The sequence below is a fragment of the Vipera ursinii genome (assembly GCF_947247035.1).
Source record: "Vipera ursinii genome assembly, chromosome: Z".
Taxonomy (NCBI): Eukaryota; Metazoa; Chordata; class Lepidosauria; order Squamata; family Viperidae; genus Vipera; species Vipera ursinii.
In genome coordinates this window covers 18,652,734-18,678,567 of record NC_139517.1, presented here as the reverse complement: position 1 = coordinate 18,678,567, position 25,834 = coordinate 18,652,734, and the positions used below count along the sequence as shown (strand labels likewise).

The following is a 25,834-nucleotide window of genomic DNA, read 5'->3' as shown; positions in this document are numbered from 1 at the left end:
ACATCTTTTGAAATTTTGGAAATTACTACTTAACGAAAGCTAAACCAAATCAACTTCTAGCCTGCCGTGACTTCTACCCAGATTGAGAATATTAACAAGAATTGTAATCCAACATCTGCTGAAGCATTATTTTGAATGTAAATAATGCTGTTTGATGAATCAGTGATCTGACCAAACGTAAGTCAATCACTGCTTTTTCTTTTGATGACAGTTCATAGTGGACGCTGCCCTGTTGAATCTATTACTTCTAAATATGTTGTTGTTAGTTGCGAAGTCGTGTCCGACCGATCACGACCCCACAGACAATGTTCCTCCAGGCCTTACTGTCCTCTACCATCTTCTGGAGTCCATTTAAGCTCAGGCCTACTGCTTCAGTTGACTCCAGCCACCTCATTCTCTGTCGTACTTCTAAATATAGCAGTATAAAAATGATTTAATTATATAGGTAGTGGCTTCCTCGTTGGGGAAAGAAAGCAACATTGAGCTAGAACTCAGCAATGATGGAATTACATGTCAAGGTCATAGAGCCTCCTCCGCAAACACTCAATTCATATATACCTTAAATATAAGGTGGTCAAACCACTATGGCTTCCATCAATGATTTTTGCTCCAAGAGGACAGTGTTAATGAAATGTGTCAACCCCCAGCCTTTGGACTGGTTTCCTGTTGAGAGAAAGATCTAGATACAAAATACAGTAATTGATTCTAAGCAATATGTGATTTAAACATTGAGCTACTGTAGTTTTAAGATGTCACTAATCCTTTTGTATTGTAGAAAAATATATATCAATCTGATCACCCTTTTATCTGTTTACAGTTTTATTCTATTTGCTTTCCTTCGTATCTTATGTCTGTTCCTAGTTTGTATTTATCTTTCAGGCCTAGATAGTTTGGGTTGAATTGCTGACAGGTCGTGTTTACAAGATCTACTTTTCATTTTTATTTTTATTTTTTGAGGGGAAAAATGTTACTTGTTAAAGGGAGTCGGTTGAAAATATTAAAAAAGATGAGGCCGCGAGTCTCACAATCGAGTGTTCCTTGCAGTAATCCACAATCACACTGGTTTAAAAAAGTGCAGCGCAGAAAGATAAAAAGGCACGCTGGCACGCTCTGGAAAGGCCTTATAGTACCATTCTGCGAAGGAGTAGCTTTTGAAGACTCCTTTTTTTTTTTTAATCCCTCCCCTCTCCAATCTCAGCCCACCCAGGAAAATAGCTCAGGCCAAGCAAGGTTCCCCTCTAACGAGCTGCACACTCAAAAGAATGACAGAATACTTTTAATGTATTTTACAAAGGGGGAGGGAAGCAAGATAAGGACCAAGAAAGATGCTGTAAGGAGAATAGTCTGCGTATGCACACAAAGCTTCAGAGCCACGTGCCTGCTGGATTAGAGAGGCACAGAAGAACCAAGTCTGACATCCCTCCTCAAGGTATTGCAGTTAATTTATAACCATGTTTTAAAGAGAAAACAGCAAGCAGGGCATGAGATGAACCTCCAGTCCTGGGAAGGAAGCACGAGGCAGCATATCAACAGGAATATCCTTGGCAAAATTCTAAATAACTTAGGAGTTGGGCCTTCTAGCCTCCAGTCCTGAAAGTTCTGATTCTGTGTTTCTCCCAGAGGGAACATCTCTGCGATATTCCAAGTTTTCCACTAAGGAACTTTCTAGTTAGCTTTCCTGCATTTTGGTTTAGCGTGTCGCTTGGGCATCTCCCAACTAAATTCTGTGAGTCAAGGCAGAGGCTTCGATTGGCAGAAGCAATAGCCGCCGCCCCCAAAATTGAACCGCGACGTATAAAAGAAATGTTGCAAGACAGACGGCAAAAAACAGGATTTAAGAGGGTCGGAATATAGATCGGAAAACCAGTGGGACGACAGCTACTAGCCTGTTCCTGTCTTTTTTATACTGTACAACCAAGTTTGGGCCAAGACCTGGCTGGGGCTTTTCAAGGAAGCCTTAGGGTTACAGATAAAGGCACACTGTGCACGCTAAGCCCACTAGCTGTGATTGAGACTTCATATTCCTGCAACTATTTGGACTCTAGGAAGAAAATAACTTTGCAAGGCCCCCTGACCTGCCTCCCTCCTAGCCCGCCCCCACTGCTCTGATTAAAGTGCTTGTGTTAAGAAGATGGTTGTGGCGGTGTGAGTTTTTCACGGAGACAGGCTCTGAGAGGTGGAGGGGTCCTCCGCAGGCAGGATTTCGATGCTGCTGTCCGGCTGGCTTGGGGAAATGCTGTCAGTCAAGTCCATTTCCTGCACCTGACTGGGTGACAGTGGCTGTGGGGAGCTGGCTGTGTCAATGCTGGAGGTGGGGGACTTGCTCTCGGAAAGGCCCAGCAGTTCTTGCACGTTACGTGGTAGATCCTGGCAGAAAGAAAACCCAAGACTTTAATAGGTAGCTTTTCCCCCCCTCGGGTTCAAATCGGGCATCCCCTAGTATGGTATGCTTAGGTCGCACACAAATTCCATGGCATACAGATACCCAAACAATTTCAGTGGCAAAGCCCTGCTTGAAATGTATTAGTTTTAGGCTTCAAAGCTTGGATCTCCGATAAAAGAGTTAAGTAGGTGGTCTTTTGTCTGCTTAAATTGTAGGCTAACAAGACAAACGTGACGAACTGATAAAATGCTACATGAACTACCCATTCACGGTCGCCAGATATGCGATCACCATTAGGTTTGACGGCATTAAAAAGGGGCAGGTCGAATCCCGAGTGCCGCGTAACAGAGCGAGCGCCTGTTACTCGTCCCAGCTTCTGCCAACCTAGCAGTTCGAAAGCACGTAAAAATGCAAGTAGAAAAATAGGGACCACTACGGTGGGAAGGTAACAGCGTTCCGTGCGCCTTTGGCGTCTAGTCATGCCGGCCACATGACCACGGAGACGTCCTCGGACAAGCGCTGGCTCTTCGGCTTTGAAACAGAGATGAGCACCGGCCCCTAGAGTTGGAAACAACTAGCACGCATGTGCGGGGGATCCTTTACCTTTACCTTTTAAAGTATATATTTATATATTACTTCACAGTACTACAAGGAGTTTGATGTAGGGGTTAAGGCATCAGACTAGAAACCTGGAGACTGGGAGTTCCAGTCCTATCTTGGGCCAGCCACTTTCTCTCAACCCAGGAAAGGCAATGGCAAACCAATTCTGAAAAACCTTGCTAAGAAAGCTGCAGGGACTTGCCTCTGAAGGTTCCGGGAGCTAATAGGCTCGAAGACACAAATGCATGGGTGTGTAGATACATACACACACACACACACACCAAACCTCATTGGGTTAAATACATAATACCTTGATTTGTACCAAACATCTACCGATCCCAAATGCTTGGGAAGGACTCGACAGGTGGATAAAATGCCAAATTCAGCCTAAACATCTGGCTGACTGTGCAGTGGACCATAATAATAATATTGTCCCGTTTGCACACAAAGCACAAGATCAGCAACTGATAAGAACATGGGAAAAACACTCAAGCAGCACAATGAAAACTGAGCATGCTCGGTGTCCATGTAATTCTGATAGCTGAATAGGAATTCTCCATCCTGCAACACTTTGTCACGGATCTTGTAAGCACTATTGTTAATAACCACACATATAACCACACGACAGGTGGAGCACTTCCTGTGTTTTTTGAGGAGGGCAACATTCCACCTAGCCATTTTGGTCTCCCAGTAACATCAGGTCCCAAAGCCACCAGGTTGCTCTCCATCTTGCTCAGTCTGAGTCTCAAACACAGGAATTGCTGAAGGTGAAAGCCAACAGCTATGCTAGCTAGAAACATTTAAGACATCCGGTTGGGAAACATTCTTTCAATCCAGTCGAAGTTGGATCATTATTTGGGCACTATTTTACACCTCCCCTCTTATTGTGGATGTCTGCCTATTGGCTCCAGAAAGGAGACTGCAGTAGGAAAGCTTCATGCCTCATTGGCAAAAAACTCACTGGAGTAGAAAGCAACTGCCTGTAGATTGCCTCAGCCCGGCATAAGATGTCTTCCACGCTCATCTTCATGGTCAGTTCATTAATATGCTTTGGAAAGACACAAAACAAAAAGAAGACACTCTGCTGATCACGAACATAAAAAATCAACCGGACAGAAAGGAATGGCACGGACTATACGAAAAATCTTTCAGGAAAAAAGTATTTCCTGTAAACTAGAATACATATTCCGCAACGTTTGGGGAACCGTTATAAAAGGCATGTGGGAATTACCGTATTTTCCGGCATATAAGATGACTGGCCGTATAAGACGACCCCCTACATTTCCTGTTAAATTATAGGGTTTGGGCTATACTCGCCATATAAGACTACCCCTCTTCCAACGCGCACCAAATAAAAATTAAAAAGCATCAGATTTGATTTTAATATGGTAATTTTAATTCAAATGCTTATGACATGCAGGTACTTAGTAGGAAAACTGTCACTTATAAACATAAGGCTGTTTGTCATCAAACATGTAAACATAAAACAGTGCAAGTGGATTAAACTTTTCCTAATTCACTCTAAAGCTTTCCCTGCACAGACCAAATGGGAGATCCGCTCCAGGTTTTCTAGCCAGCCCGCCCAGTTCCTGAGTCAAATGTGTCCTTAGAGCTAAGCATCTGCTCTGGCTGCTGCATTCCCTACCTGCCTTTCAAGTTGGGATAGACTGCAGCTGCTCTTCAACTTTAGAAGGAAAGACGCCCAGACCCCAGCCTGTAAAAAATCACAGACTGCAGCTTCTTCTCCAATTGGTCCCGCTTTCCCTGCGCAGACCAAATGGGAGATCCGCTCCAGGTTCTCCAGCCAGCCCTGTCCCTAAAGTTTCAGCACCCGGTGTATAAGACGACCCCTGACTTTTGAGAAGATTTTCATGGGTTAAAAAGTCGTCTTATACGCCAGAAAATACGGTAGGAATGTAAAAGCCAAAGCGAAAGACTTCTAGAAAACGACTTGAGATACAGTGAAATAAATACATTATTTAACCTTAACCAAGCAAAGCAGCAGAAACTTTGCATAACAGCAGGGCACCCAACGACAGAAAATCTCAGTGGAAAAATGCACTGTTTTCCAGCACACATGATGTCAGAATCCATTTATATCACATTCATAAATGTATGTTTAAAACATTATCCCACCCCACCCCCATAGATTCTGCCATCTCCCGAGGAAGAAGGAGCGCATGTGGATTCAGCCTGCCTTAGGTTATTTCAAAGACCAAGGGAGACCTTTTGAACTGGGGGAACAAAAGGGAGGGTTAGGGAAGAAGGCATCTGGCCTGTGTCTCTATTTGAATCTGTAAAGGAAGAAGGCAATAACCGTAAAGATTCGAAGTTCCCTTTTTCCCCACGAAAGGGATGACACGAAGTAAAATGATGGGGGGGCTGACCAAATGGGGTTGAGGGAAGAGGTGTTGAACCGGGAACTCTTTATAAAGTTTCAATTTGTAAAACAATACCAAGTCCTGTCTTGTATTTCCACAACCAAGCATGTCCTAGTAAAAAATTCCTTTTGGACTAGAACTGACTCCAAGAGTTTTTGTTTTCCTAAGACATGGATTGGGGTGGGTCCTGACACACAATTTGTCTTTCAGAAGCACGCTACTAGCATAATTCGGTATTTGTTCTTGTAAACTGAAACTGTGAATGGTACATGTCAATGCAAGGATAGAGTTCAAAGTCAAACCTATGCTATGATTTTAGGTTCCATCCTTATGAGTGAGAGATAAAGAGGAAAGCATTCATCTGCTCGGCCCTCACCTTGAGAATCTCGTTAAAGCCAAAACCGGAGTTCATAAGAGCCTGTCTCTCTGCATCCAGAATGCCACAAGCCACCAGCAGATGGAAATTGGGGCAAGGTAATTCCGTCCATAATACCTGGAATGAGGGACAGGAAGACAATTTAGACTGGGGAAGGGTATCAACTAGCAATACTGTTTACCACACTGCCTAATTCAGCACAATATTATGTGAGGGTGAAGGTTTGTTCTCTCCCAGCTTGTGGTTTGGTTTCCAAACATTTCATTACCAGAATAGGTAACAACTTCAGGAGATTTTAGGGCAGGGGTGTCAAACTCGCAATGTCACATGACGCGTCGCGTTTGCCATTGCCAGCAAAGGGGTGGGCGCAGTTTCGCTATGATGCATCCAGCCCATGGGCCGGCAGTTTGACACCCCTGGTTTAGGGGACCCGCAAGCTCATAGGACGAACCTTCACCCTCATCCTACACCCGAGCTACAGATATTCGCCACTATTGCAAACAATATTCTGTCTTTTCCCATCATCCATTGGACCAACTTATCCCTGAGGTGAACTTTGGCGAGGAAAAAAACAAAAAAGAAGACGTAGCTTGCCTGGTTCTATCATTTAATCTTCCCAAATCACTTTTTGCCACGGGACCAGATTTCAGCCAAGTTCCTCTGTGAGAAAACAACTGAGACTCAGGGAATCTACCTTTAATAGACTCCCCCCCACCTCTGAGAAACCATCCTTGTTAAATTGTATAGCAGGGCTTTTCAACCAGTGGAACGGGTACCACCTGTGGTACATTGGCACCTGGCAGGTGGTACGCGACCATCCTAGAAAAGTGGTAGCGGGGGAGGGGAATAAGCTGAACCAGTGGCAGCACCACACAAGCCTGAGCGAGAGACGGCTGGAACTGCAGGACTGTCAGGGCTCAGCGGAAGCGCCAGGATCAGCGCTTCTTCGGGGCTGTCAGGGCTCAGCAGAAGTGCCAGGCTCCAGCTGGAGCTCGGCGCTGATCCTGGGGCTTCTGCTGAGCCCAGAAGCAGCGCCAATCAGCTGGAATGTCGCAGCATCTCCAGGGTCTTGTGATTTACATTCAGATGCTTGGCAACTGATTCATATTTATGATGGTCACAGTGTCCCAGGGTCGTGTGAAGTGACCAAAACCTGCTGCAACCACCCAGCAGAGGGGGGTGGGGGAATAAAAACCAAACACCCTCCACCCCACCCCCGCTGCCAATCCTCAACAGAAGTGCTCGCAACAATGAAAACCTGGCAAGTGTCTTGCTCGGCTGTGGCTTGGGGGGCACTTTTTTCAGTGCCAAACAACTTCAAACAGTCACTAAGCGAACTGTTGTAAGTCGAGGACTACCTGTACTTCATTTTTCCCCCTTTTTTTGGGGGGGTGTCATCAAGTTTTTGACACCTTGCTAGACAACTAGTGGTACTTGGATGTTGCCATATCCTAAAAGTGGTACAGTGGGTGAAAAGGTTGAAAAGCCCTGTTCTATAGTACAGTTCTATGCCAAACGGAGAGGAAGAAAACTAGATTTATAAAAGCCCAAATCAAGAGCTGCTTATGAAGACCTTTCAGTCCACGCAGACTTATGAGACTTGCCTGATTTATCTACAGCAGGAGGTGAGATGCAATGGTCGTACATCGGAATTAATTTTCACCTTTTACTGAACTCCTCAGGAACTTTGCACAGTTCTCCTCTCCTTGCTAAGTAATGTTGTTGTATTGTTTACTAAACAAATTTATATATGGTTGCTCAGAGTCACACACAGGTGACTCCGGATAACTTACAACATTAAAAATCCACAACATAAAAACCATAAATCTCCACCATCACCACCCACCCAGCAACACATTGAGGCCGATCAAGTGGTTGGATCCACCTAACATCAATCTAAATGTGGATCTTTACTATGGTCAGGCCTGGTCAATATTCTGAACATTTTTTTTCTGCAGGCCTCCAATGAGGATACTCCACCCTAGGAATCTTATGGATCAAGTGATTTCCTGCAGATGCGTGGGAGATTTTTAGAGTGACCTACCGATAGTACAGCAGGTTGTTTCAATAGACACTGATCCTTGGAACTCAGAAATAAAAGGGGCATAAGATAGCTTCTGAGCATCAATTCCAAGGATGCTTTTAGCTTATCAAGGAGCTCTGGTAGAAAGTGCAGGTCGTTCTTGGGTTACCACCCCTTGTTTGACAACTGTTCAGTGCTACGATGACACTGAATACGGGGGAATTTATGTCTGGTCCATGAAGTTGCAGCCGTCGCAGCATCCCTGCAGTCATGTGATAGCAAGCTAGGTGTATGGAAAGGGATAACTCCCACGGCCAACTCACCACAGCCAACTTGCCGCAGGGACAAGTCACTACGGCCAACTCACTGCGAGACAACTCGCCCTCGGACAATTTTAACAATTCCATTAAACTTTTTTTTCAAATAAATTAAAAATATATATTTTATTTTTTGTCATTCGCATTTCATCTTGCCTCTCCTATTGCATCCTTTCTTTAATGATTCTCTTCCGCCATTTAGAGCCGTGGTGGCGCAGGGGTTAGAATGCAGTACTGCAGGCTACGTCGGCTGACTGCCAGCAGTTCGACAGTTTGATTTTCACCGGCTCGAGGTTGACTCAGCCTTCCGTCCTTCCGAGGTCGGTAAAATGAGGACCCAGATTGTTAGGGGCAAAATACTGACACTGCGAACCGCTTAGAGAGGACTGTAAGGCACTGTGAAGAGGTAGAGAAGTCCAACTGCTAATGCTATTGCTATTTATTTGATATTACTGGAACTCTTGCCCCACAGTGAGTTCTCCCACAGCAACTTGGCCGTGGTGAGTTGGCTGCAGCGAATTGTCACAGACCCACAGGAGGTGCACTCATGGGATCATCATGAGGAATCTTCCCCACCAGCCTGCCCGTGCTGTAGTACCCACCTGTGGCCCCTGCCGTCCCACCCACATTTAGTAATGCTTACCCGCAGGACTCAACCATCTGCAGCTGTTATCTGCCAGCCGGCTTGCCTAGGATTCCAATCACATGAGGTCCGAGATTGCCATCGCTAGGCGATGCAGTCACACGACATTGTACTTTGTGACCACATTGCTTAGCCGTTCCAATCCCAGTTGCCATCATAACCTGAGGACTACCTGTACACTTAGGGAAGCGACGGAGAAAGACAAGGATTGAATCTAACCTAACCCAAGTACAGGTACATATCTGGGCTGATGTCATGGTGAGAAGAGGAGAAACAGTGTTTCTCTCTCGGCAGAATGGAGCGTCGCAAGCATTATGGTCCAGCGGGTCCTAATTCAAAAGGGCCCATTTCTCTTTGGAGTAGAACGGGCAGGAAACGGCTAAGAAATCTGCCCATAAAACTGGCCATTATTCACTTAGATTTGGACTCCACAAAAGGGGATCCAGATAACGTGACTGCTGTGCTGTCTTGCAATGTGTATCTGGGATTCTTTCAGCTTATCGCCGCTCTCCAAGGAAACGTTCTCTGCAAGATGAGGACTGACAGCCGCATGTTGAGATACCATCTGAGAATGGCATACATGAAAATCTAAACTTGTTGCAGAAATGGCTGGAAAACAGTCCCACAAGTCTAACACTTCTTGCATCGGTAAATCTCCCTCGGACATTTCCCCACACTGTACCTGCAGTCCCACTGGTTTTCCCCAGTCAGTTTTCTCTTTTCCCTCCACCAATCCCCAAAATGAAACAAGTTATCACCCAGGTTTCCGCTTATCGTCCTGACCTGAGTAAGAATTATTATTTTTCCCCAGTCTCACCTCCCAAAGCTGAAGAATTTCAGAGAAGGGAAATTCTCTCTTGAACCAGATCAAGATCCATCGGAAGCAGAAACATAAGGTGCCAGACTCCTTCGAGTCTATGGGAAGCAGGGAAAATAAGACAGAAACAAAAGCAAAAGATGGAATTGTGTAGATAGGTATTCATTAGCGTAAAATACGTTTTTTGAGTCTTTAAAAAGAGTTGTAGGTCGAATTAAAAAAAGATTAAAAAGCCCCTGAACAATTAGATTTAACACTTTTTTTAACATTACATGCAACAAAGAACCAAAAGGTAAACATCTCCATAGAAACAGAATCCCTTAATTTTTAACTTCTACACCTGTAATACACCTGTACCTAGGAAGTCACAGAGTGGGGGATCCAGCACTCTAAGAAGCAAGGTGAGCTGGGAAAGCTGGCGTTTCATGGACTCCTGGCTTTCTTCAAAATTGCGATGCTGCAAGCAGAAAACAGAAGACCGTGGGGAAAAAAAACGGGTGGGGAGAAGTAATTATTGTTAAGTAAATGTACACGGGTAGTCCTCGACTTAACGACGATTCTTTTAGTGACCGTTCAAAGTTACAGCAGCACTGAAAAAAGTGACTTCTGACCGTTTTTCACAGATACGATCGTTGCGGCATCCCATGGTCACATGATCAAAATTCAGGCATTTGGCAACCGACTCATATTTATGACAGTTGCAGTGTCCCAGGGTCATGTGATCACCTTTTCTGACCTGACTAGCTAAATGAAGGAGGAAGCCAGATTATTCGCTTAACAACTGTGTTACTAATTTAACAACTTAACAAGTGTGGTGAGAAAGCACATAAAATGGGCCAAAACTCATTTAACAAATATCTCGCCTAGCAGCAGAAATGTTGGGCGATATTGTGGTCATAAGCCGAGGACTACCTATATACCAGCCTCTTCCCTAAAAGTAGTCCTCAAGGCTTAAAATACAAAACCAAGATTTATAATCCAAACACATTTTTTTTAAAAAAATGAAACCAGTAGCGAATCAAGTCAAAGACCCACAGCTCTCCTGTAACTTTGAAAAATGTCTTAAAATGAGGGTAAAGATACATTAATTAAATTACGGTTACAAGTTTTTATTTTCCAATAAGTTGGGCTGACCCCAGACGGTCTACTCACCACCAGTTCCATGAAACCACAGAAGCACCAGAAGGCGTCGACTTCATTCTGGGTGATATAGAGAATGGGGGACAGGAGATCACTCATACCTTGTACGTACCCTGTTCAGGCAAGCAAAAGAAATAATGAGTTTTAATTTCTTAATCTGATGTGATTTTTTTTTCAAGCTTCAAATTCATGCTTATCTTTTCTGTGGGTGACTCTTTAAAAAAACCGACACCTTTTCCTGGGCTCACACAGTTCCAGGAAACGTGTCATTAAGAAGACGGTGATGAACGCTCTCTCGTTAATTCAAACGCATCTGCTGCTAGGCCACATGACTGCTAGCTCAGCGCCCTGCCCCCCCCAAAAAAAAATTTGTGGCTTCTTTACGGAAACACCGACAGGTGTAAGATGCCCGTGTTCCCTCTGAAGCCCCTTTTTCTTTCAAACTGTACCTATTCCTTACTACCAGGGCTTTTTTTCTCATAGAACGCTCAGAACGGAGTTCCGGCACCTTTTTTGGATGGAACCTTGTAGAAGGCAATAGGCAATGTCTATCATCTGACTAAAATAAAATAAATAAAAGTTAAAAAATAATAAAAATGACTACAAACAAAAATAAATTAATGATGGACCACTTGGTGCCTTTCTGCCATCGGTTTTCTGTGTTTCTATGCTTCTGAGAGCCCCCTCTTAAGCCATGATGATTTCAACTGGTGCTCTTGCTTGGAACTCACCTAGATCAAAGTTGTACATGCAGTATGTCATCAGCACGTCATTCAACAGTACCAGTCCTGGATTCTCATTGCCCTCATAGAATTTGTTGTTTCTATCTGTCCGGCTGACATCTCTTTCTGCAAAGGCACCGCGACAAGTTTATAAAACTCACCTGTACTGCCCCTGACAAGGGACGTTCAGAAAGATAACTTAGGAAAGGAATTCGTGTTTTTTTTTTAAAAAAGGCAAACTAAATCAGGAAGGCAAAGCAATAAGGAAAGATGGAGGCATTATACCCCAAGAAAGAACAAATGGTCATATGCACAGCTTAGACCAGGGGTCGGCAACCATAAACACTCAAAGAGCCACTTGGACCCGTTTCCCAGAGGGGGAAAAAACACTGGGAGGGGGAAACTTGATTGAAGAGTTTAATTAAAAAGAAATAGAGGATGCTGTGCATGAGTTCTCTCTCTCTCTCTCTCTCTCTCTCTCTCTTCCTTCCCTCTCTCCAATCTTCTCACGTGGCAAGCTGGCTTCACGCTGTTCTGGACAAGCTGACATACATTCTTACTGGGCTGGCTCTCCTGCCCTGCTTTCTGCTGCTTCTTATGGAGACCCAGCAAAGGCAGGAGCCCCACCCAATAATAAGCTTGTCAGCTTCTTGGAGAACAGCGTGAGTTACGCACACAGAGAGAAAGAGAGAGAGAGAGAAGGGAAGCACAAGTGCCTGTCTCTGTCTCTGCAAATGGCTAGGAGCCGCAAGAGAAGGCTGAAAGAGCTGCATGCGGCTCCAGAGCCGTGGGTTGCCGACCCGTGACTTAAGACGATTTAGATTAGAAAAAGGGTATTCCAAAACATTAGGACAAGCACCGGTGGGATTCAACAGAAATTAAAATTATGAATGAGGGTGCAAAAAAGTCAGAAATGGAGAGATCAGACTCATTGTCGTATAAATGAGGAGTGGTGGTGCAGCGGTTAGAATGCCGTATTGCAGGCTGACTCTACCCACCGCCAGGAGTTCGATCTTGACCAGCTTAAGGTTGCCTCAGCCTTCCATCCTTCCGTGGTCAGTAAAATGAGGACCTAGATCAGGGGTCTTCAAACTTGGCCAGACATGCTGGCTGAGGAATTCTGGGAGTTGAAGTCCACAAGTCATGAAAGGGCCAAGTTTGAAGACCCCTGACCTAGATGGTTGGGAGCAGTAAACCACTTAAGAGAGGGCCGTAAAGCACTATGGAACGGTATATAAGTCTAAGTACTATCGTTATGATGTAGTGTACGAGAACTTGGAAATCACTTACTGAACCTCATTGGCAACAGATTCAGGCCAGATCAAAGGAAGCACTTATTTATTTAATGCATAATTCATTCATACAATATACTGTCAGAAGTAGTGGTGGCGGCTGCTATCATGGAAAGCTCTAAAAGATTCTGTCTCCTGTGCACTGATTATTAACTATTAACCAGAGCAGATAATGGGAGAAACCTCCACCTTCAAGGGGAAATCTACTTTGCAATATTAGATACTGGGAAACGATAAAGGAAGGAAGGATTGTGTTTAGAAGCATCTGGCTGTAATACAAGGATAATATGAATAGAATGACCTTGCTTTAGGCCAGTATTTCAGCATGGGTAAGAAAGTTGCCATTAAGAAAACCAAGATCATGGCACCCGGCCCTCTCAATTCCTGGCAAATAGATGGGGAAGAAATGGAAGTAGTGACAGATTTTATTTTCCTGGGCTCCAAGATCACCACAGATGGGGACTGCAGCCAAGAAATTAAAAGACACTTGCTCCTGGGGAGGAAAGCCGTGGCAAATCTAGACAGCACACTAAAAAGCAGAGCCATCACCGTGCCAACAAAAGTGCGTATAGTCAAGGCTATGGTCTTCCCAGTTGCAATGTAATAGCTGTGAAAGTTGGACCATAAGAAAGGCTGAGCGCCAAAGAATTGAGGCCTTTGAACTATGGTGCTGGAGAAGACTCCTGCGAGTCCCTTGGACTGCAAGGCGATCAAACCGGTCAGTCCTAGAGGAGATCAACCCTGACTGCTCTTTAGAAGGCCAGATCCTGAAGTTGAAACTCAGATACTTTGGCCACTTAACGAGAAGGAAGGACTCACTGGAGAAGAGCCTAATGCTGGGAAAGGTTGAGGGCAAGAGAAGAAGGGAACGACAGAGAATGAGGTGGCTAGATGGAGTCACTGAAGCGGTAGGCATGAGCTTAAATGGACTCCAGAAAATGGTAGAGGACAGGAAGGCCTGGAGGAACGTTGTCCATAGGGTCGCGATGAGTCGGACACGACTTCGCTACTAACAACAACAAGAAGAAAGTTGCGATTCTGACCACTGGCAAAAAAAAGATGGGCGACAACAAATCAGCCATGTGCCACTACTGAAGGAGAGTAAACCTCAGACCAATCAAAACCAACAAGTAGAATTTATACCAACCGATAAGGCTGCGATAGCCCCGCAGTAAAGAGTTCCGCAGCTCCTGTTCCTCGCTGACCGACTTCCACTGTAACTTCATGCGGAAGTATTCGTCTCTGAGGAGAAGGATGAAGAGTGGAATGGGAAAATCAGCTCACCTCTGCAGACCTGAAAGTCCTCGCCAAGCCCCAGGACTAGTTCTCCTTGGGACAGGCCACACCCTGAGGATGAATTTAGGCTCACGTTTTCCGCCTCACTTGCGCCTTGTTCTCCTCACTGGTGCTGCCCCAGGAATAATAGTTCAAAAGGTACTTCCACACTTCCTTACGTAATGACATGCTGAGACCCTGAAAGGGACCAAAGAAAAAAGAAAAAAAAAGTAATTCAAAGAAAGGAACCAATCAGCCAAGTTATTATAGAACAAAGCACCTACTTTGCATCAATTCCAGGGCTTAAATCAGTGGCAAGAAACACAGTACAGGTGGTCCTCAGCTTGCAACTTGTGTATGACACACACACACACAAACACACACACACACCAATTTAAAATTCAGACAGCCCTTAACAGTCACATAATCACATTTTGGGCGTTGGCAACCGGCCTGCATTTAGGACTGTTTGCAGTGTCCTGCAGTCACATGACCGTGTTTTGGAGGTGTTTTGTTTTGTTTTTTTGCCAGAAACTGGCATTTACTTCCAGTTTCCAGCAAAATAATGCCAAATGTGGACAATGGATTGGCTATATAACAGTGCTCACTTTACAACCACCACATTCGCTTTAAAACGTCGTACGTTGAGGACTACCTGTATCGTACTACTCTCATCAATGCAGATGGACATTCCAATAAACAGCCACTATAATCTCCTCTTGTTTTCTACTCCAGAAACATAAGGCATGCTGGTCCAGCTGTACTCCTTCCCACAAATCTCACCCCAGCAAAGATCCTCTTCCGCAACCCAATGGGATCCAGTACACGTCCATCGGGATCCAGATGCTGTTCCCATTCCTGCTCCGTAACAGGGGTCTCCCTTTGAACAGAGGGCCGTTCTCCTAGTTGTGCCTGCTGTTAGGAACAAAGTCAGCTAAAAAAACACAATTGTATCTGAAGAAGAAAAGGTCCTTAAGAGGGAAGGAGGGACAAAGTATAATGATTAAAAGTTTCCTTTTGAATTAAAGGGGCATTGTAAAGCTGAAGAGCCTAAAGAACTCTTGCTATAGTCAAATGTGCCCACATATTGCAAATGCTTTTCACACTGAGAAGTTCTAGAAGTTTCACAGCAGTAGATCTAGCAAACAATGGAGAAATTCTGTTGTGGATCTGTTAACTACAGTGGTACCTTGGTACTCGTCAAAAATTAGTTCTGGGAGGCGCAATGGATACTAAAAACAAAGCATGTAATTAATATGTGATCCTTTGTTTTGGCTGGAAAGGGTTGGGAGTCACAAGACAGCCGCCACCGACAAGTTCTAGCGTGAGTGCCAAACAAATGAGAATTACTGGGACAAACTTTTCATATCAAAATGCATCGAGTAAAGCAATCGAGGACCAAAGTACCACTGCATTTTCTTTTATTTAATCATGTTTACTTATTTTTAAGAGCGTAATGTTTTGAAGGAAGCTTATAGAGTACATATATTAGCATAATATAACTATCTTCAGTATAATCAGCTCTTCAAGCCAGTTCCAAGTATGACACATTTTAAAATGCCCTCAACAAATATCATTCAGTTAAAATTCAGAAAGCACAAATGTAAGGCTTTAAATCCTCTTAAGAGCAACCACAACTGTCATTTTTGCTGGAAGGAATCTATAAGTAAAGGGCTATCACCCAGAAGCTGCATCTTCTCAGTCCTACAAAATTTAGTGACCTTGGACGCCAGCTGCTACTACTACTACTACTACTACTACTACAGCAGCTTCACACTGGGTGTGAAGTTTATTAAGCCCTCATGAATCTCTTGTGTAAGTCACTCCACTGATGGAAAGACTAGATCAGGCAAAATTTGACACACTGAATAGACGAAGATATGAAACTGACAGATGCATGTGTAAACATGACAAGACAGCACAAACCACTTTAGCAAACTAGCTGCCGTTCCTCCTACGCATTGTTTGGGAGATCTGCTCTAAGGCTGACATTGGACCTTTTACGTTTCTGTGTTTAAAGACAAGTCTGGCTGACCTTTGATTAAGGGAAAGGGATTTCCTTCAAAGAGTTCATTTGTAGCCTGCCACTTCTGCAGTGTCCCACTTGTTGCTTTTCTACAAGCTTCCCCCCCACACACACACACACACGCACAACATAGCCAAATCTTCGGCAACTCTACGGCAGTTGGAGGAAATGGGTGGCAGAAAGGATAACCAAACATTCCTTGAGCCAGAAAAACACTTCTTCCTCTTTGACTGGTTGCCATTTCTCCTACTCTCTGCCAGCCCTCAAAACTGCCTATTTCAACACTCACACAGGTGATGACTTCAAAGCCTGTCTCTTCCTCCACATTGGCAGCCGCTGAGTCACTCTGGGAATGGTGGGCGAGTCCATCTTCCTGGTGCAGAGCTCCACGGAAGAAATTGGTAACTTTGGAGAAGCCCCCAAAGGTGGCAGCATAAGGATCCTGCAGGAATCGCTGGGAGGAAAAAAACAACTGTGGTTACAGCTACAGGTGGAGCTCATTTACCGACTGTCTCACTTAGCAACCGTTCAAAGGTACAATGGTGTAAAAAAATAAAAATAAAAAAAGGCTTCGCAACCAGCAAACACTGTAGCCTTCCAGTCATGTGATCACCATTTGCGTGCTTCACAAGCTGGCTTGCAATAAGCAGAGTTCCTAGAGAAGGTGGAAGCAAAATCGTTAAGCCACAGTCACGTAATGTTTCGCTTAGCAACTGTAACACTGGGCAGTAGAGTTGCCATTTTCCTGGGCTCCAAGATCACTGCAGATGGGGACTGTAGTCAAGAAATTAAAAGACGCTTTCTCCTCGGGAGGAAAGCCTAGGCAAATCTAGACAGCACACTAAAAAGCAGAGACATCACCCTGTCAACAAAAGTGCATATAGTCAAGGCTATGGTCTTCCCAGTTGCAATGTATGGCAGTGAAAGTTGGACCATAAGAAAGGCTGAGCGCCAAAGAATCGAAGCCTTTGAACTCTGGTGCTGGAGAAGACTCCTGCGAGTCCCTTGGACTGCAAGGCAATCAAACCGGTCAGTCCTAGAGGAGATCAACCCTGACTGCTCTTTAGAAGGCCAGATCCTGAAGCTAAAACTCAAATACTTTGGCCACCTAATGAGAAGGAAGGACTCACTGGAGAAGAGCCTAATGCTGGGAAAGATCGAGGGCAATAGAAGAAGGGGACGACAGAGAATGAGGTGGCTGGATGGAGTCACTGAAGCAGTAGGCGTGAGCTTAAATGGACTCCAGAAGATGGTAGAGGACAGGAAGGCCTGGAGGAACGTTGTCCATAGGGTCGCAATGGGTCGGACACGACTTCGCGGCTAACAACAACAACATTAAGACTTCATGTAATCTTGATTCTATCCCTCTGTTAATGTTTGAAATGTGTAAAGTTGCACCATCAGGTTCTGGGCAAACATGATTTGAATTCAAGTTCCAGGAAGTGGATGATAGACTGATAGTTGAAAAAGTGGTTTATCCACTTCAGCAGCTCTTCACACCACTAGCAGCTATTTACATTGGAGAGGGCTGTGATCTTGCCCTCGATCTTTCCCAGCATTAGGCTCTTCTCCAGTGAGTCCTTCCTTCTCATTAGGTGGCCAAAGTATTTGAGTTTCAACTTCAGGATCTGGCCTTCTAAAGAGCAGTCAGGGTTGATCTCCTCCAGGACTGACCGGTTTGATCGTCTTGCAGCCCAAGGGACTCGCAGGAGTCTTCTCCAGCACCAGAGTTCAAAGGCCTCGATTCTTTGGCACTCAGCCTTTCTTATGGTCCAACTTTCACATCCATACATTGCAACTGGGAAGACCATAGCCTTGACTATATGCACTTTTGTTGACAGGGTCAACAGTCTTAATACTGCCTTATAAAGCCTTGGTAAGACACACCTGGAATACTGCATCCAGTTTTGGTCATCATGATATAAAAAAGATGCTGAGAATCTGGAAAAAGTGCAGAGAAGAGCAAGAAAGAGGACTGGAGGTTAAAACATGAAGAATGACTGCAGGAATTGGGTATGTCTAGTCCAGTGAAAAGGAAGACTAGCGGTGACTTGATAGCAGCGTTCCAATATTTGAGGAGCTGCCATAAAGAAGAGGGGGTCAACTTATTTTCCAAAGCACCAGAAAACAAGACAAGCAATGGATAGAAACAAACCAAGACCTAGGACTAAGGATAAATTTTCTAACAGTGAGAACAATTAACCAGTGGAACAACTTGCCTCCAGAAGTTGTTGGTGTTCCATCACTGGAGGCTTTTAAGAAGAGATTGGACAGCCATTTGTCTGAAATGGTATAGGGTCTCCTGCTTGAGCAGGGGTTGGACTAGAAGACCTCCAAGGTCCCTTCCAACTCTGATGATGTTCTATGGTCTCTATTTCTAGTTCTATGCAATCTTTGTAGATATTCTTATAACCACTTTTGGATGCAGGAGTTGAAAAATCTAGTACAAATCAAAATATCCAGTCTGCTTGAGTTTTCAAAAAAATCAAAGACACAGTTCTGGATTCTCATTTGCTGGCTTATCATCTAACTCAGTATTTCTCAACTTTGGCAACTTTAAGATGTCTGGACTCCAACAATTCCCCAGATATCATGGCTGGCTGGGGAATTCTGGGCATTAAAAGTCCAGAAAGTCTTAAACTTGCCAAGGATGAGAAACACTGATCTAACTCTTTAAACTAACTCCATCTCCCTGCTAAAGAGGGTGTACAATGCCTTTATTGTGGATTTGATCCCTTTTGGTTGAAAATCAAGCACGTAGCTATTCCCAAAGCATTCCAGCATTCCTAAACCAAGGCTTCTGCCTCAAACAAACAAACAAACCCCATGTTAACAGCTTGTCCTTTCCCCCCCACAAAGCCCCATTATTCTGTTTTTAAGGTAAAAAGGTAAAGGTTCCCCCGCACATGTGTGCTAGTTGTTTCCGACTCTAGGGGCCGGTGCTCATCTCCGTTTCAAAGCCGAAGAGCCAGCGCTTGTCCGAGGACGTCTCCGTGGTCATGTGGCCAGCATGACTAGATGCCAAAGGTGCACAGAACGCTGTTACCTTCCCACCGTAGTGGCTCAGTGGGTTAGGATGCTGAGCTTGTCGATCAGAAGGTCGGCAGTTTGGCGGGTCGAATCCCGAGTGCCGCGTAACAGAGTGAGCGCCTGTTACTCGTCCCAGCTTCTGCCCACCTAGCAGTTCGAAAGCACGTAAAAATGCAAGTAGAAAAATAGGGATCACTACGGTGGGAAGGTAACATTCTGTTTTTAGTTTTCCTTTATTGCCTTTCCAGGGTATGTGACTCCAGATAAGTCCCTTCAGAAAACAGTCTCACCGATACTAGGTTTGATGAATTGTCGTCAAAGAGTTGAAGCTCATCAAAGGAATGAGAAAGGGCGTCTGAATCATGTGTATAAACCAGGTAGAGTCGGGAATCTTTGGGAGAGCTACAAGAAAGAAAACAAAAGGAAATGATTTTATTTTATTTTTTAATCTGGAGGAGGGTTTCAACACTGGGATACATGGTATTGTTGGGGGGGGGGGTTTCCATTATATTTTTTCACTGTTTGCAAGAATGAAAATTATCACAATATAAAATACAGATGAAAACAAAGATGACAGGAAAAATGGGGAAGAAAAGAGAAAAAAAAAGCTACAGGGCAAAGGGGGAAAGAAAAATGAAAGCACCGACTTCCAACTTTCTTTACAGTACAGGGAAGTCCAGAATAGAATTACAGCCTCAACTTTTTACTTTACCAGCTTAACAAGTACTAGCCATTTCTATAAAAACAAGCTAGATTAACCATTATCAAAGTTCTTTTTTTTTCCCAGTCTTAAGCACAAAGTCTAGAAGCAGTTTCCAAGTAGAAACAACGCTGGATATGTTCTTCCTAACTAAAACAGTTTTGCCATTTCTGCTAGCACCATCACTTTTTCCATCCTTTCTTCTGTTATGGGATTGACGTTAACTTTCCATTACTGTGCACATAGAATTCTCACTGCTCTCAACACCTACAATAACAAAGTTCCAGATCTTCTTTTCTAACTCCTGTTGGGTCCGTCATGTATTACAAAGTCCTTCTGGAACTATTCTACTTCTAACTACAGTTGGAGATTCCTATATTTTAACTGCTCTTTGCTACACAAAGAAAACTAGCACATTGGAGGAACTGCTTTTGCTTTACTCTTTCCCTTAAGTACTATAGACCAAGGTTCATTTACTTTACATGCAGGAGCAAAACTGTATGTAATTAGAATGCTTAGAAACTGCATTTCTCTTATAAAAATGTCCACAACCTGCGTCGCGTGCTATCTGCTCTACTAATCTGAAGCTACATAGAATGGTCTCTAAAATCTGGTTCTTATTCAGTTGTGAAGAAAGCATTTGGTTCATTTGAACAGGACAGGGGGGAAAGGGCACCCCATAGTCACTCAGCCCTTCAGATGACTACAAGAAATCCCAAATAAACCAGGATAACCAGATTTTGCTTACTGTTGCTTCTCAGAATACCTGGGCCTTACTTGAAACGTAGCCAGCACTTTGCTCAAAGCATCCAAAGAAATAAAGAATAATGTCGACCTTGACTCCCAGACTTCCCAGACCTTGACTCCCATGACCTTGACTTCATGGACAAATTCAAATGGTTTCCTTGCCAACAGTGTAAAAGTGGTTTGCTACCGCTTTCCTCCTGGATGTTTTTCCTCATTTCCTAACTTGATCTATAGCCTTGGGATGTCCCGGTATCTAACAAAAAGGCTTTCAAAACTCACTTTCAGAAGCTGATATTAGAAAACATTCCCCCCCCCCCCGTTCCATGCAATGTGTTTAAACCAGATGGTGAATACAAACAAGAGGTTGTGGTGTAATCTCACTCACGTGGCTAATATAACATATTTGCAAATAGCTTTGAGAAGGGCCTTTGTGCCTCCACGGTGGAAATGCAGAGCTTGAATGGAAATGCCTTCTTTGGTGATGAAGATGAGATACGACCAACCGAGGCCTGGTTTACTCTTACGGATGGATTTCAGCTCAGACAAGCTGAGAGAGAAGGCCCACTGACCTCGGGGGACTGGAGATTTTGGCCCAGAAACTAGTAGAGGAAAACAAGACAGGAAAAGCACAGTGACAAAGGACAGAAGAAACTGGAAACAAAATTTCTAGCTGCCGTCTTTCTCTCATCCCCATCTTCCATTCCTCATTCCAACTTCATCAGCAAGCCTAGACACACCCAAATGAAATTCATAAAAGGAAGCTAAGTGCTTCTTCTTTCAATTTACCAGCTGTTTCCTCCTGGACCTGAGACCTCGTCCCCACTGTACTGATTACAGCCCAGTCTGGTTCATATCCTGGATCAAAGTGTTCTTCCTCGGCTTGGGAGCCAATGGTATCCTAGTAAAGAGAAAACAAGTTAGAGGACATTTCTATGTTTTTAATTATGTCCCTCATAGCGTCTTCAGGGCAATGCACCCTTTAGGTCCTATTCTCACCAAGTAACATCTGAGCAAGAAAAGAGAAGTACAAACTTTTCTTGTAAAGTAGATACTAATTTGAATTTGCTCTTCTAAAATAGAGGATCTGATTCCTAGGAATCGGAATAAAGGAACTGCACAAGGGGAATTGTGGCAAAAAAATCAATAGTCTGATGCCCTCTTTTCCAACTAACAAATTTTATTGAATTCTCACGCCACTCACGAAAGCTTACTCCACTCAACCAGATTTGTTAGTCAGAAAAGGCGCTACAAGATTCTTTCAGAACAAAGGACAATGAGATAGAATTCCAGCAATTCATTCAACATAATCTTTCTTATGAGAGAGGAAAAAGGCAGTGCATTTTGTCCAAGAACGTAGAAACCATTAAAAAAAAAATCTTCCACCACCCTGAAGAAGCCACATAAGACTACCAAATGCTGTCATAACTTTGATCAACCTTTTCTGAACATTTCTTCTGGTTTATGTTATCATACGAGACAGTTTCTGTTCAGTAAACTCCCACAATACCTCTTATTTGGCAACTAGAAGAAGGATTACTGTCTTGTCTGCAGAGTAGAAGAGAACCACTGAGCATTCTAGCCTAACTTCCCTGATTGCCAATTTTATGTTGAAAAAAGCACAAAGTATACTTGCATTTGCGTCCTAAAAATATTAAAAGCATACAAATATTTATTCAGTGTTTCAGATCTATCCAAACCTGCTGGGGTAAGACACCACAAGAATAGCCATACACGTAGTTCTCAACTTATGACCAGTCACTTAGCAACCATTCAAAGCTCCGACGGACCTACTTCTGACGGTCACTCCTGCCTGCATCACGATTGCACTTTGGATGCTCTGCAACCAGGCAACATTTACAACTGTTTGCAGCGCCCCACTGTCACATGACGTTTTACCAAAAATCCAGCATTTACTTTTTACTTCTGTTTTTTTTGGCAAAATTGCACTCATAGCAAACCACTGATTTGTTTAATGGCTGCTGCAAAAAAGGTTGTGAAATCATGTCTGTATTGTGACCGACCCATTTTACAACTGTCACAAATTATAACCGTGATGGGCAAGCTCCGTTATGATACAGGACTATAATAATTCTGGTAGAATTTAAGGCATATATAATTGAAACCCAAGCATCGTTTTATATTCTTCTAACTATTTTCCTCAACAGATTAAGGGTCTTTTTTTTTACTGTTAGATAGACCGAAAAGATACCACAACATATTGCTCTGCAAAGAACGAACAACTTATACAGTGCTTGATAATAAAAAAAAACACTAATCTAAAGAAATGTATTTTTACTTCTGCCAAAACATTGAGAGCAAATATGTTGCAGAGTTTAATACATATAGGCAGAGGATTAAATCAGCAGAAAATCTTACCTTTTTGGTGTACATGATTTGAGCAGTATCTGAAGATTCTTCCACAGGGGCCCATTGTAGTAAAGTATCTGAACCCTGAATAAAAAGAAAAAAAGCATAATAAAATATCCCAACAAAATCTCTCATTCCAAAACTTGAATCTCAAACTTTGAAATTTAAGGAAGGAGTGTTGAATTTTACTTTTTGCTTTTTGAAAAGTAATATGATGCATAAATACAGAAATGCTGCTCATGCCCCACTTTGTTTTCTAAAATAACATCACAACCTGCTTAATGCTTTTTGATACACACTGCTTAAATCATAAAGTGCTGGAAATTTAGAGTTTCTTGTGAAATAATTAAATCTTTTATGTGCAACATAAACTACTATTTGTGCACATGCATTAATATACCATACAGGTAGTCTTCATTTAACAATTGCCTCATTTAGCTACCTTTTGCATTTACGATAGTGATAAAAAAGTAACTTTGCAACCAGACCTCACAATGTATAGCTTTTTCAGGTCTGCAAATCAAAGGAAAACTAAAGTAAGACCATAACATTGTGATCTTATGTAACACATTTTTTTAACAACCGAATTGCCAGTCCCAATTGTGGTCACTAAATGAGGACAGCTTGTAGCATGAACAAACTGTTAAGCCCTTGGACTCAAATATGACGCTTCCAGTCTTCTGACCAGTTTTGTTCAAATGAATCCTACCTACCTTTAACCACAATGTCGCAATGAGTCAATGTGACAAAACTACAAAAGCCTCAGATTCTTCCTCAAGCATCAAAAAAAGGAAAAGAGAAAAGTCTTGAGCCTGCATTTAACGGTAAATAGGACTGAACACAATGCCCCAACATAAGCAATATCCCAATATAACCAATTTTCCCACCACGACCACAGAGCCTCCGGCTTCAGTTTACAATCCAATTGGCAGGCAACCTGTCTCGACCCACCTTCTCAATGATGCGGATAACTCCCGGAATGAGGGAATCTTGGTCAGGATGCCGCTTTGCACTGGTGTGTAAATAGACCCCATCTTTCTCAAATGCAACCTGCCAAAAGTCAGAAGGAAAGGAATGGAAGGGGCAGGAAAAGAAGCAGAATGCCACTCCTCCAGTTTGTCTGTTTTTCCCCCAATGTGCAGCTCAGGTAACCGGATCCAGGCTCCTTTAGTGGTTTATTGTCAAAGCCTCAAAACCAAAGGGGGGGAACCCCCCCCACCATTTTATATAACCGTAACGCTGATAACCAACCTCTATATATACTACAGGGAGGGAAAGAGGGGGAGTCTCAATACATCTAGGAGAAATATCACGTCTCCCTGTAACTTCCAAGAGGGAAGAAAGCACATTTCCCCATTTCTAACAAAACCACAGTTTCCATACGGAGTGACACAGCCGGCCCTCGACTCCCGGGGAATCATTTTCAGCTCATGCTGGGATTAAAACAACCACCACCAATCCCCTTTTCCTTTGACAGCCCGTTTTTTGCTTTGCGGAGCCTAACGAGCACCCTCCCGGAGGATTAAAGACCTCTCTTACCCTGCAGCCCCCTAACTCCATTCTCCCTGACAGCTACTTCCTGAAAAACAAACACGTCATTTCCTGCTCCGATTGACCCTACTGGGTTTGTTCGTGGTTTTTTTTTTTTTATTTTAAAAAAAAATGTCTTGAAGCCGTCATCATTGTTTCTGGCGAGGAAAAAGCTCAAGCCGGAAACGGGTTGAATGTCCCGTTTTGGAAGCGCGCGTGAAGCTTTTGGCGCCATCTTTGAAAAGGTCCATTTGGCTTATGAGTAGATTTTAAGAGGGATATTGTTATTAATTTCAGTGTTAGTACTTTGTATGTATTTATGTTAAAGGCGAGTTAAAGCACATTATGAATTTGGTTAATTTTATATTATGGATAATTTTTAGTTAGAATATGATTATTATATCTATAACCCTGTATTTAGCTCTGGGAAGTGGGGGGGAAGGGGGCTGGTTTGGGGTGGGTGGGTTTTGGGGATGTATTGTAAAATCTTTTTTTGTAAAACTCTTTAATAAAAAAAAAGAAAAGGTCAAAGTGGCTGGCTCTTTAAACGTGACTTTTTATCTGTACGTTTTCTCCCGGGATGCAGGTACTATTAAACAATTGTGCCCCCGGTTAAGGAATGCTTATACATTCGAAGAACTTAAGAAGGTACGAAATAGGAAATATATTTTATGATTTAACTACTAGGAAGCTGTGGCACGTGGAAGCATCTGGGTGATTTTGGCCTGGGAAGTTAACCCTTGGGGTCCACGCAGGTTGGATTGATTGGCAGCCTGTTAAGCAATATCAAGACTAGATATCGGGGAGGAGGAGAGGGGGAGACAGAAAAAAGTAATGCCAATAAATTTTTACCAAGAAAATTGGGTTTATGAAATATTTAAAGATTATCTAAAGTTTTCATCATTGGCAACCTTCACTCTCGAGAGACTATGGTGTCGTGCTCTGGAAAGAGGTCCTAAAGCAGCATCTGGTGTGGCTAAAAAGGCCAATTCGAGAGTGGCAGTCCATTCCACACTGAGGGCAGATACAATCTGTCCCCTGTCCAGCCCCCAGATTTCGTTGGTTCCGGGACTGCCTCTGTACCTTAGCCTGCCGCACAAGTGTGTCTTCGAATTGGAGAAGGCCATGCTGCGTCTTTAGCCTCCAGGCTGAACGATCAGACGTGAAGTTTTCCCAGCTGTTAATGTCCATTCCCAAGGCCTTTAGATCCCTCTTGCAGATATCCTTATATCGCAGCTCTGGTCTCCCTCTGGGGCGCTTTCCCTGCACTAGTTCTCCACACAGGAGATCTCAAGTTTATCTTGCAATTATTACCAAAGGACGCACTAGAAGCGAGGGAATTTCATTGAATGAAATAATATATAAAATTAATCTTGCAGCGGAGAGAAAGTGAATCCTTTCCTATCTTAATAGATGGGGGGGAAAGAGTTTTCAATCAAATGACAAATAACTTACACGCTTAAGA

At 43.4% G+C, this 25,834-nt stretch overlaps 1 protein-coding gene across 2 annotated transcripts; it reads right to left on the bottom strand.

Moving 5' to 3' along the window:
• Window positions 1–1,259: 1,259 nt before the first annotated feature.
• Window positions 1,260–24,456, bottom strand: TBC1D17 (TBC1 domain family member 17). 2 transcript variants are annotated; one of them, XM_083376578.1, is made up of 17 exons: window positions 24,379–24,456; window positions 23,791–23,889; window positions 22,849–22,923; window positions 21,259–21,370; window positions 20,858–21,071; window positions 19,316–19,427; window positions 16,285–16,449; window positions 14,753–14,881; window positions 14,064–14,167; window positions 13,842–13,936; window positions 11,412–11,528; window positions 10,693–10,793; window positions 9,898–9,997; window positions 9,541–9,638; window positions 5,741–5,857; window positions 3,945–4,031; window positions 1,260–2,367 (listed from the first exon to the last, which is right to left on the bottom strand). In XM_083376578.1, the coding sequence occupies exons 1-17, from the start codon at window positions 24,397–24,399 to the stop codon at window positions 2,155–2,157; spliced, it is 1,959 nt and encodes a 652-aa protein (XP_083232704.1). In that variant the 5' UTR covers window positions 24,400–24,456; the 3' UTR covers window positions 1,260–2,154. The 2 variants fall into 2 exon arrangements, with proteins under 2 accessions (XP_083232704.1, XP_083232703.1); XM_083376577.1 differs by having other exon boundaries at window positions 14,753–14,884; window positions 24,379–24,454.
• Window positions 24,457–25,834: the final 1,378 nt, after the last annotated feature.

Coding starts and splice junctions, on each gene's coding strand:
- TBC1D17 (XM_083376577.1), bottom strand. CDS start 24,399: ATGGAGTTAGGGGGCTGCAGG. Junction 23,890..24,378: donor TGGAGTTAGGGGGCTGCAGG/GTAAGAGAGGTC, acceptor GACTTTTGGCAG/GTTGCATTTGAGAAAGATGG. Junction 19,428..20,857: donor AAATATGTTATATTAGCCAC/GTGAGTGAGATT, acceptor TCTTTCTTGTAG/CTCTCCCAAAGATTCCCGAC.